The 12,229-nt window shown below is 31.3% G+C and overlaps 6 protein-coding genes across 6 annotated transcripts; 4 read left to right on the top strand and 2 right to left on the bottom strand. All coding sequences in view use genetic code 12, as the record gives it.

Annotated features, from left to right (window-relative positions):
- Window positions 1-1,013: 1,013 nt before the first annotated feature.
- Window positions 1,014-1,913, bottom strand: MAK16 (ribosome biosynthesis protein; the record flags this gene model as incomplete). The annotated part of the gene is made up of 1 exon (XM_002547437.1): window positions 1,014-1,913. The coding sequence occupies one exon, from the start codon at window positions 1,911-1,913 to the stop codon at window positions 1,014-1,016; it is 900 nt and encodes a 299-aa protein (XP_002547483.1).
- A 289-nt stretch (window positions 1,914-2,202) lies between these two features.
- Window positions 2,203-2,739, bottom strand: SCP1 (Scp1p; the record flags this gene model as incomplete). Its single annotated transcript, XM_002547436.1, has 1 exon — window positions 2,203-2,739. The coding sequence occupies one exon, from the start codon at window positions 2,737-2,739 to the stop codon at window positions 2,203-2,205; it is 537 nt and encodes a 178-aa protein (XP_002547482.1).
- A 953-nt stretch (window positions 2,740-3,692) lies between these two features.
- CTRG_01788 (SDR family oxidoreductase) lies at window positions 3,693-4,730 on the top strand (the record flags this gene model as incomplete). Its single annotated transcript, XM_002547435.1, has 1 exon — window positions 3,693-4,730. The coding sequence occupies one exon, from the start codon at window positions 3,693-3,695 to the stop codon at window positions 4,728-4,730; it is 1,038 nt and encodes a 345-aa protein (XP_002547481.1).
- A 386-nt stretch (window positions 4,731-5,116) lies between these two features.
- Window positions 5,117-5,803, top strand: CTRG_01787 (uncharacterized protein; the record flags this gene model as incomplete). The annotated part of the gene is made up of 1 exon (XM_002547434.1): window positions 5,117-5,803. The coding sequence occupies one exon, from the start codon at window positions 5,117-5,119 to the stop codon at window positions 5,801-5,803; it is 687 nt and encodes a 228-aa protein (XP_002547480.1).
- Window positions 5,804-6,014: 211 nt separating this feature from the next.
- CTRG_01786 (ethanol metabolism protein) lies at window positions 6,015-6,578 on the top strand (the record flags this gene model as incomplete). Its single annotated transcript, XM_002547433.1, has 1 exon — window positions 6,015-6,578. The coding sequence occupies one exon, from the start codon at window positions 6,015-6,017 to the stop codon at window positions 6,576-6,578; it is 564 nt and encodes a 187-aa protein (XP_002547479.1).
- Window positions 6,579-7,913: 1,335 nt separating this feature from the next.
- RTS1 (protein phosphatase 2A regulatory subunit) lies at window positions 7,914-10,361 on the top strand (the record flags this gene model as incomplete). The annotated part of the gene is made up of 1 exon (XM_002547432.1): window positions 7,914-10,361. One exon carries the CDS (start codon window positions 7,914-7,916, stop codon window positions 10,359-10,361), a length of 2,448 nt encoding a protein of 815 aa, XP_002547478.1.
- Window positions 10,362-12,229: the final 1,868 nt, after the last annotated feature.

The following is a 12,229-nucleotide window of genomic DNA, read 5'->3' as shown; positions in this document are numbered from 1 at the left end:
CAGTTTTTCTTTGACCAATGGAAAATTGTTTCTGAACCGAAAAATATTCGTCGCAATATACACGACTAACATTTACCGAATCGCACTCTCATAATAGTTTTCAAAGTGAAAAGAGAGAAACGAAAAATCTTCATTATAGCGTTGGTTAATATTTAATATAACATTCAACGTTATTTGACAACTAACTGAAGACTTTATTAACAATGTTTAGACCAGTTGCTGTATGTAAATACTAATGAGAGAATGTGGACAAAGTTTATTGATTTCTGTCATGGGGATACTATTGATACCAAGTGCATGCAATAATAAAAATGTTCAACAACATTCACATCTTGACATTCATTAATATGTTCCCACTATCAATTGATAATAGACTATCCTAAACATCAGAATAAAAATACTAACCAATTGTGATCATTTTGTTATAGCGTTTATCATCAAGAAGATTATTTTCAATCACTCCAAGAAGATCCAATTTAATTGGTGATTTATATGTTCAACACATTAAAGCTTTCAAACCAAAAGCTTTAACTCAACAAGAAATTGAATCTGCTGTTCAAGCTTTCAAATTGCCACAAGCTCCAGCTGTTCCACAAAGTGCTATCAATGCCGAAGCTGTTAAAGAATATGAATCATCTGATGTTGAAACTGCTGCTGTTAACCCAAGTGCTTCTGCTGAAGAAACTAAAGCCGATGAAGACTGGTTCGTCTTTGAAGAAGTCGAAGAAGCTCATTAAATTGATCAACTATAATTATTAAAGGTTTTATTTGATAAATATTATACATATTTCTATTTAAATATTCAATAAAAAAGATTAAAGTATAAAATGGATCATTATTGTATTTTATCTGGATAAAATGTGCCAATTGGTGATTAATATGGTGGACTCTGAGTTTGTTATAGTGTGCTTCATACTGCCGTAGCGTAGAATACATATCACACTTCTACAATCGTTCATAATCTTATAATCAAAATAATGTACATTGTGGCTATTTATAGACAAACGAAATGTTTATGCAGTGGCTATATTAGTGTGTAATTCATCTTCATATTCAATTTCAACTCTTGGTCTCTTCTTTCTTCTCTTCTTATCACCAGATTCTTTAGTATCCTTAGAACCTTCTTCTTCCTCATCATCTTCGTCATCTTCAGATTCTTCAGAATCATCATCGCTTGAACCAGATTCTCCAAGCCATTGTTGTAATTCTTCCATATCAACCATTTCATCTTCTTCATCATCATCTTCCACGAATTCAACTTCACCTTCACTTTCATCTTCTTCCTCTTCTTCTTCATCTTCGTCAAATTCTTCTTCATCTTCAACTTCATCAATTTTACCCATAACTTTTTGCCAGATTGCATTATCAACATTAAGTGGTTTATCACCATAAGCACCACTCTTTAATCTTTCTAATAATTCTTTTTCTATTTGTTTTTCAATCTTAGCAGCACTAAGTGCTTTTCTTTCTCTATTTTCTTCTCTTCTTTTAACTTTACTTTTAACTCCAACATAATGTCTTTCTTCTTCACCTAATGCTAATCTTCTTTCAGTAATTGCAACTTGAGTCAATCTAGTAAATCTTTGTTTACATTTATGAATCAAAAATGGTTGCCAATATTGTAATCTTTCATCAATTTGTTTTAAAGCTTTGGTATAATTCTTGGATAACTTAATTCTTTCCCACCATCTATTAGGCATATGTGTTCTTTCAGCAGTTTTCATATAAAGATATAACCTACCTCCAACATTCTTAACTGTAGCATATCGTGAATTAGCTAATGGACATGATTGTCTATTACAAAAACCTGTTACATTATATTCATTTCGACAGAAATTTTGATTCTTATCGGTTTTAACCTTGAATGCACAAAAATGATTGTTAATTGTTTGCCAAACTATATCGTCAGACATCTTAGTATTATTATTGTTTGATGTTGTTTAGTAAAATAGAATTTGGATGATCTATAAGATATCTATTAAACACCTTGAAAAATCTGTCTTCTAAAGATGCCCTTGATTTTTTTTTTTTTTTTTAAAAAAAAAATTTTCTATTTACAATTTTCTTTTTTTTTTTTTCGTAAGCAGAGATGAGATTCACGTGTTTGATATCACGCGCGAAATGACAATTGAAAATGTCTGTTTATTGATTGGAAGCAAACTGATATATACTGAAAACACTTTATTATACGTGTACGTAATATTATGATCTTAATTTATATGGTTTTGTAGGTACTGTTGGTTTAACTTTAACTATTTTTGGACCAATTACTTTAAAAAATACTTTATTATCTAAATCATGAGCTATTCTAGAAAATGACATTAAAGTAATACAAATTTGATAAGGATCTTTATTTTCAAATAAATCAACAGTTTGAAAGATTTCATCATGAGGTAATTTAATTAATTCACATAATTTTAAATAAAAACTGATATTTTCCATTTGCATAAATGCCATTTTTGAATTTTTGAATTTTAAAGTTGGATTATTTGATATTGGAATCAATTGACCTAATTTACATAGTATTTCTCCATCTTTTAATAATTCACATAAATCTATAGATTCATATGATTGTGAATTGGTTGAAAATTTATGATTGAATAAATCTGGGTATTTTGGTGATAAGATATCATAAAGGTATGACTTAACTTCTGATTGTATATTATTGTATCTTGTTAATCTAGAACTAGATAAATCTTCATCTAGGTTTTTATTATCAGATTTAGGTGGGATTGCCATTGCTGTATGTGTTTATTACTCGGTGGTAGATGTTCATGTTGAACAAAATTTGAGATTTGTATATTCTTATTTTTTCTTTTTTGGTGAGATTGATTCTCGCAACCTTGGTTGTATGTAATCGCATGATGGTGACACAGCCCAATTACTCAATGACCTACATTGGTTTATCAAATGTTCATATTTTCTCTTTGGATTAATATGAAATGTTTTTAATGGAAAGCAAATATATAAAAAAAATATCAAGTCAAAGAGGATTGGCTTGTTACCCAAATATTATTAGGAAGATGTAGAGTTTCAACCTAAATTTGTAAGCAAACGTATCCAAAACTGGAAAATTTCCGTACAATAGATTCCACAAAAGAGTAATATCAGTACAACTTTTAAATTAAAATAATATTATATTACTATTCAATATCACTAAATGGACAACCTACCAGATGGCAATTTTACTCAATAATACTGGTATATGGTTACCACAGAGAATAGATTCCCCAACAATGGATTTGTAAGCATTGAAAAATATTCTTTGCCGCGTATTCAGTCGTAGATTTATGAACTCTGTGCAGCTATGAATTGTAGTTTCATAAACAAAAATACGTTTCATTGTATTCAATACCTTTCATTCTCTTTCAAAAAAAAAATGGCAAGCTCAGCATTATACAACAGCAACGAATGTTGATGAGTAATATACTCGGTCAATCTACTCGGCCGAAGTATTTCTATATTCGTGTTTTGGAAATCTTATTTTTTTTTCAAGGTTGCTAATTTAAAGTTGTGGAACAAAAGCATTAGTAATTCGAGGGATTGTTGCAGTATTTTACACTTCCACACCCGAGAAGAGGTATTACAAAAAAAAATTGATATAAAAGCAAGGTATCATCCATGCTTAAAGAATTCAATTGCTTCTATTTGAAATCATTAACTACAACTTATAATAAACAAACGTACATACAATGTCTTCTTCTACTAATAGTACAACTGTTTTCGTGTCTGGTGCTTCTGGATATATTGCCCAAGAAATTATCAAACAATTGATTCAAAAGGGCTATAAAGTTGTTGGTACCGTTAGATCTAATGATAAAGGTGATTCATTAAAAGAAAATTTAAAAGCTGCTGGTTTGCCATCAGAAAACTTCTCCTATGAAATTGTTAAAGATATTGCTGTTAAGGGTGCATTTGATGAAGCATTGAAAGCCCACCCAGAAGTTACTGTTTTCTTACATACAGCATCTCCATTCCATTTTAATGTTAGTGACATTGAAAAGGAATTATTACTTCCTGCTATTGAAGGTACCAAGAATGCTTTACAAGCTATCAAGACATATGGACCACAAATTAAACATGTTGTTGTTACTTCTTCATATGTTGCAGTTGGTAGCTTTTTCGAACTTACTGATCCTTCTCAAACTATTACCGAAAAGGATTGGAATCCAATAACTTATGAATCTGCTAAAGAACACCCAGGAAAGGGATACTTTGGTTCTAAAACATTTGCTGAAAGAGCCCTTTGGGATTTTGTTGAAAAGGAAAAACCAAATTTCACTGTATCAACTGTTAATCCTGCTTATGTTTTTGGTCCTCAAGCTTTTGAAATCAAAAATAAATCACAATTGAATACTTCTGTTGAGCTTATCAACTCAGTTTTGAAATTGGATAAAGATAACAACGATTTTGAAAACCAAAGTGGATATTTCACCGATGTCAGAGATGTTGCCAAAGCACATATTGTTGGTTTTGAAAATGAAAAAGCTTATGGTGAAAGATTACTTTTAATTGAGGATGGTTTTACTTTACAAACTATATTGAATCAAGTCCGTAAAGATTTCCCAAGTTTGGCTGAAAAACTCCCAGTTGGTAACCCTGAGAATGCAGATAATTGGAAGAAAGTATCACATAAAATTGATAATTCTAAGACTAGAGAATTATTAGGTTATGACTTTATTGATTTTAAGAAATCTGTTGATGATACTGTTGCTCAAATTATAGCTTAATCTTTGTGTATAGCTACTTGTTTCTATGCAATTTAATTTCCATCTAGGGTCGTAATTGTTGTTCTTTATTTTTTTTTTAGGCGATTCGCAGTAACCTTCCAGATGCAGCTGATCTCTCGGTTTCAACAGTCAAGAAGACAAAAAAGAAATTCAAAATCGCCAATATCGCACCACAGTCCGATCTGCGGGATAAATTTAAATACGCGAAAGTTTTTACGTCTACTATTTTTATTTTTTCACTGTGCTACGGCGAAAGATGGAACCCATTTTCCGGGACCGAAAATTTTTTCTTTTTCATATTATTTCAAAAGTGTTGTTACTTTCTTTCTTTCTTTCTGGTTAGATATTGCTGGTAATCAACAGCTGCATTCTTGCTCTTTCTCCTGATGCCAACTTTGTTCCATAGATACAATGAGTTATTGAAAAGACGTCCTTGGATAATGAACTCCCTCGGGTGTGGATTATTTTTCACCATGGGTGATTATGTTGCCCAGTCATTATTTCCGAAAGAACCAGATCAACCTTTGGATTATCATAGAATCATGAGAGCAGGTATTTATGGATCCTGTTTCTTTGCTCCGATTAGTGTTCTATGGCATGGTAAAACATTACCAAAGATCAAAAACCCATTTATTAATATCTTCCGTAGACAAAAAATGGAAGAAATCCCTGCTATGAAAAAGAAACTACATTTATATGATAGTGTTTTCCGAATGGGTATTGATCAGTTGATATTTCCTGGTTTAGTTTGGATTCCATTGTACAATACAGTCATGGTTATATTGGCAGGTAGAGAAGATCCATTCCAAGTTATCAAAGATAAGTTGTATAATAACTGGTGGAGAGTTTTAAGTGCAAACTGGACAGTCTGGCCTGGGTTCCAATTATTTAATTTATACTTCATTCCAGTGCATTTAAGAATTGTAGCTCTGAATATTTGGGCCACTGGTTGGAATACATTCTTAAGTTTTGTTCATAATACTAAAGGACATGGTCATGGAAGTGGACATAGATTAGAGGAAATTGTGGATATCGATGATGAAGATCAAGAGTTTTATATGTTCTATGATTAGGGTTGTAAAAATGCAACGGCTGACTGAGAAACAAGGAACAACAACGACAAAAAAAATCTTAGTGTCCTTACAAAAACTAATCTGCTCATAAATCTGATTTAACCCACAACTATTGAAAACAAAAAAAAAAAAAAATTCTTGAAAAATCGAAGAACTTTTTAAACTTTTAATTTATTTATTTATTTAATTATTTATTCAACACAACTTAATCATGAAGCATATGTTCAAGAGATACAACGTATTATTGAAACAACATCCATTTACCACAAATGCAATCACCACAGGGATATTACTTGGAACTGGAGATGCCCTTGCCCAATTTTTGTTTCCCCAACAGCCAGATCAACCATTTGATTATTATCGTAACTTACGAGCAATATTCTATGGATCATTGATTTTTGCCCCTATTGGAGATAAATGGTATAAATTGTTAAACACCAAGATTGTTTGGCCAGGTGGTGGTAAGAATGAACGTACCAAATCCACCATTCTACGAGTCATGGCTGATCAATTGATCTTTGCACCATTCATTGGAATCCCTTTATACTATAGTTCAATGACTATATTGGAGAATAGACAACCATTTATGGAGAATATTGCGACCAAGTTTGAGACAAGTTGGTGGACCACATTAAAAGGGAATTGGTTGGTGTGGCCAATCTTTCAATTTGCTAATTTCTATTTAATACCTGTTGAGTTTAGATTAATGGCTGTTAATGTGATAAGTATCGGATGGAATACCTATTTGAGTTATGTAATGCATAACACGAAGTAAAACTAGTATGTAGAATGTATTCTGCAAATGTATGTATCTTTTTGTATTGACAATGCATTATGTTTTGGTGAGTTCTATGTAAAATTAGAATAACCCCATTGCAACTACGACGATAGTAGATTCTATATACGATTTAGATCATACAAGATATTGCTGGCTTTTAAAATAAATTGGCTATGGTTAGGATATTTTATATCATCGATGACATGAAATTGTCTAACAGAAATCGGTACATGGAATTTGAACGAGAGTTTGAGAATGTACCATTGCGTAATGTGTATTTGATTAGGAAAACAACAGCAAGGAAAAAAAAAAAACAAAACAGAACAAAAAAAAAACACAACTTTACACTAAATAATCACGACAGCCTTAAAGATGTTACATTTTGTCATTAAGTAAATGATATAATGATAATTGATAAAAGAAATGACACGCCTGTCATTGTCCATTGTATTATAATTTTATTTCAATTTATGAAATTGACACTTTTTTTTCCCTCTAATTCTTTGTTCGCTTGTTTGACTATTCAGGCCAGTTTTTGGTAGTTTTCCTTATCAGGGTTTTTCCTGCTCTAAAGACAAAAACAAAATTGACATTTTTCAATTTTCCACAATAGTGGGGTTATCAACTTGGATGATGCTTTCATTGTAAGCAAATAATTTCAAGTCGTTGTAGAAATGTGACATAACATATTTAGACACGTATCTAGTAATATATGGATGGACAATTGTATATCGCTCATTGACAATTGCCCTGCTAAGTAGCAAGTGTGGGCTGGTGGGTGTAAAGACTGCCAGTAAGGAACTAAAAAAAAGAAGAAAAAGAAAGTCAATTTAGAGAGGAGTATCGTGCAAAAGGTACCAAAAACAGGGCGTTTCATAGGTACACGAAAGAACCAAACAAAAAAAATTCCAACAACAACAACAACAAATTTTTCTCTCTTTTCCTCACTCTCCATTTTTTACTTTACAATCAACAGACAACTCAAAAGGAAGAAGAAAAAAAAAAAAGTTCGACAAAATTGGATAATTTCAACAATCAATTTCAAACACTACTACGAAGTTCTGCAACTTAATTATCCAATCAAAACAAAATCTATACATATAGTAATAGCATAATCTATTACAAATCAATTAGACACTTACATATACAGAAACAAACGCACCGGGTTTCCCAACATTTGTTTCTACAAAAACTCGACAAGTAAAACTGATTGGGAAAGAGAGAGTGTGTGAGAGAGCGAATAGTTTGACGTCTTTTTTTTTAATTCACTGTGGAGAACATAACACGTTATATTTGATTGTTAGTTGAAAATAAAAGCAACGTCTAGTCAAGATGATGAAAGGATTTAAGAACAGATTGACTCGTAATAAGAGTCAATCATCCAGTAAAAAAACGGAGAAAAAGGATAAGGAAAAGGACAAGTCTGAAAAGAGAGCCACTTCTCCAAGCAGCCTGAGCTTGACTACTTCTTCATCACTGCAAAGCTCAAAAAATTTAATGACAAATTCATCAGCATCATTGAAATCAAACTCCCCAAGTCCCTCAAGAAATAATAGTTCTACAAGTGCTGGCTCTATAAAATCGGGTAACAGCAACACCACTATGACGTCAGCCACCTCACCACAAGGGCTGCCAACACAAGAGTCTCCAAAGATAATTCTTAATGATGATACATCTGGAAACGTATTTGCTTCACCATCACAACCAAATTCCAATACTTCTTCATCTGCTTCACCTGCTTCATCCTCCCCTTTGAATGCCAACTACAATCCTGCGCAGCAACAACAACAGCAACAGCAACAACAACAACCACCACCACAACAACAACCAGGAGTTGGTGGGCCTGCACCTTCATTCAATTTGACTCAGCCAATTACTCCTACACCAACTTCCCCAATTAATTATCAACATCAATATGAAGGAAAGGCAACCCACAGTCAACATGGCGCTGGGCCACATTATTCTCAATTAAATCCAAACATTTCTACTCCTGGTAAAGAAATTGATATTGACTTGATTGTGACGCCAAAGAGACATTCATCTTCCAGATTTGAACCAACTTCTTCTGAAAGATACCAGGAAATTGTCAAGTTGCCAAATTTTGATGAAGTGTTACCTGAAGAGCAAATTCAATTGTTTATTCAAAAAATCGACCAATGTAACATTATGTTTGATTTCAGTGATCCTACTTTTGATATCAGAGGTAAAGAAATTAAAAGAATAACTTTACAAGAATTGATTGCTTTCATATCCAACAATCGTTTTACTTATACGGATGAAATGTATAAACATGTTGTGACCATGTTTAAAAAGAATCTTTTCCGTCCAATTCCTCCTCCAGTTAACCCAGTGGGGGATATTTATGATCCAGATGAAGATGAACCGGTTAGTGAATTGGCTTGGCCTCATATGCAAGCTATTTATGAATTCTTTTTAAGATTTATCGAACTGCCAGATTTTCAACATCAAATTGCCAAACAATATATTGATCATGATTTTATTTTGAGAATATTGGAATTGTTTGACAGCGAGGACCCAAGAGAACGTGACTGTTTGAAAACTACCTTGCATCGTATTTATGGTAAGTTTTTAAGTTTGAGAAGTTTTATTAGAAAATCGATAAACAATGTATTTCTACAATTTGTTTATGAAACTGAACGATTTAATGGTATTGGAGAATTGTTGGAGATTTTAGGTTCTATTATCAATGGGTTTGCTTTACCATTGAAGGATGAACATAAGATCTTTTTGGTTAGAATTTTGATGCCATTGCATAAGGTCAAATGCTTGTCATTATACCACCCACAATTGGCATATTGTATTGTCCAATTTTTAGAGAAGGATCCTTCATTGACTGAAGATGTTATCATGGGTTTGCTTAGGTATTGGCCAAAGATCAATAGTCCAAAAGAAGTTATGTTTTTGAATGAAATTGAGGATATTTTTGAAGTTATGGAACCAAATGAATTTATCAAGATTCAAATTCCATTATTTGCTCAATTATCGAAATGTATAAGCTCTCCACATTTCCAAGTTAGTGAAAAAGTATTATGTTATTGGTCGAATGAATATTTCTTGACATTGATTACTGAAAATGCTGAAGTTGTTTTACCTATTATATTTGCAGCATTGTATGAATTAACTAATGCTACTCAACCAGGTATTGAGAATGGAATTATGCAACAAAAGTTGGCGCAATTCCCTAATGCTACTACTGATGCTAATGGTAATTTAATCGATGGAGGATTGGTTTTACAAGATTTACAACAAGGCATCAGTCCAAGTTTAAACAATCCTTCACATCCTCATTATAATATTTTCCAAGTGCATGCATCGGTTAACAACAATAACAACAACAATAATAACAACCCAGACAGTATGCAAGGACGTACTGATATGAATGGAAATGAAATGGCTGATGAAGAATATTATGACCTGTTTACTGGAATGGGAGGTGGTCATAACCCATTAGGTGATGAGTTTGGTGGTGGCAGTGGATTTGATGATGGTAATGGATTGTTACAACACAATTCTGCTACATCTAACTGGAATAGAAGTATTCATTCATTAGCTTATGGAGCATTAAAGGTATTTATGGATCATAATCCAATTTTGTATGATCATTGTACTATGCTTTATCATCAATCATTAGCTGAACAAAAACAACGCGAAGCTAATAGACAAGAAGGTTGGAAGAGAGTTGAAGAGATTGTTAGACAAATAAAAGAAAAAGAAACCAGGGAACCTCAACAGCAACATCCTGCTAGTGGAGTAATCTAGACGACGAAGAACAACGTCAACAGTAGGATGCGGGAGATCAAAAGAAAGTAGACATAAACAAATTGTTTGAATTAAATCAATCGTAAGAAAGAAAAAAAAAATCATACATTTGACAAACTAAATTAAAGAAAATAAAAACGATTTTATAATATATATTTATATATATATTTGGAAAATATCTTATTATTTTTTTTGGTGATTTTTTTTTTATATCTATATAGTGGTCATAAATGGAAATGAAATATATGTAATCTTATAATTGAATATTGAAACAAAAGTTCGGATTAATGTTTACGAAATTTTCCGGCGACAAACTAACAAAAGAGTAGTGTGGTGGAGTACAATTATTGATTGACAACGGCACGACTACAGTGGGTGGACAAAAGTGTCCGGATGAAATTCGCAGATGTAAACAAACCATTTTTTTTCTAGTGCGCACGATCACTTTTCAGTAAATAAAAGTCGTGCATAAATCAACTATTTTTATGAACCTAATACTTCTTATTTAACGTGTATACACCAATTACCTTTTAAATTATTCAATAACTTAATGTTCTATAGGAATTGTTGAACAAAATTAATATTAAAGTCTTTAAAAAGTAGGGACACAATATAAATAAACATATAATATACCGAGTATTACAAGTTTACATAGATATACAAACTATTAATGGCATTATAAACTGATTAAGTAAATGGAGTATTCGGAATAAAAATTACGGCAACAAAAAATAAGAATTCCGAGCTCTAATAATCATTTATTTACTTCTATCAGCCAATAGAATCTCTGCGCGCATCAAAGAAAAAATGGTTTGTTTACATCTGCGAATTTCATCCGGACACTTTTGTCCACCCACTGTATTTCCAAGAGAGAAGAAAGTTTTTTCTTTCTTTTCTTAGTTATAGTTCAATTAGACAAGTGCCAAATGAAAAAAAAAAATTAATCCTGCTAATGTAACTTTTTTTTTTGACTTCTTTTCTTTTCTTTTCCTTTCTTTAAAGTAAATCACTATAAACTTTGATTAAATAAATAAAAAAAAAGTATGTTTTTGAAGATATTTCATTATTTAAAGATGTTTCATTGATTTTTTTTTATTTAATATTATTATTATGATGAGAACTATAGCACGTTGTTTGAATAAAGAATACTTTTTTGTATTTTCTTTATAAATATGAAATCCAAACTATAGAACCGCTACACTGATTATTTTGTTTAAAATAGAAACACTTTAATAATGAAAAAAAAAAATATTAATTTGATTTATCTAATACTAACTAATATCAATTAGAAGAATGTATTGAATTACAAATAATGTTTAATTACTTCGGTGGGGAAGGGGATTATCATGGAGTATAAAGAGAACATTTTTTTTTTTTTGTTTTTGATATAGTTTATATTTCCGACGGAATTTCCGAAATATACAACAATGAACGAATGAATGAATGACTTGAATTGTTATTTAAATTGTAGATTTTTTTATAATGTAATGCCTATAAGTTTGTGATTGATTTTACATTAAGGATTCTTGATCAGTATTTCCTCTTGACATGTTGTCTATTGTAATGATTACAAATCATATTACATATTACATATTCAATTAAAAAAAAAATACATCTTTGCTAGATCATCGCATTGGTAAGCAGGAAAAGAAAAAAGTACTGCACATTGTCTGAAAAATTTTCTTTTTTTTTTTTTTTTTTTTTTTTTCGTTTGTCTTGCGAAGAGAGACAAAAACCATCAGTGTTATATAAAGAGCATCGATTATCACTAAAGAAAAATTTTTCTTTTAGAAAGTTTTATTTCTCTTTTTCTTTTTTTGGCAAAGTTTGCCCTTATTCACAAGGATAATATTTTTTAATTTAATTTA

The sequence above is a fragment of the Candida tropicalis genome, assembly GCF_000006335.3.
Source record: "Candida tropicalis MYA-3404 genomic scaffold supercont3.2, whole genome shotgun sequence".
Taxonomy (NCBI): Eukaryota; Fungi; Ascomycota; class Pichiomycetes; order Serinales; family Debaryomycetaceae; genus Candida; species Candida tropicalis.
The sequence above is the reverse complement of the archived record's forward strand: the minus strand, read 5'-3'. Positions and strand labels throughout refer to the sequence as shown.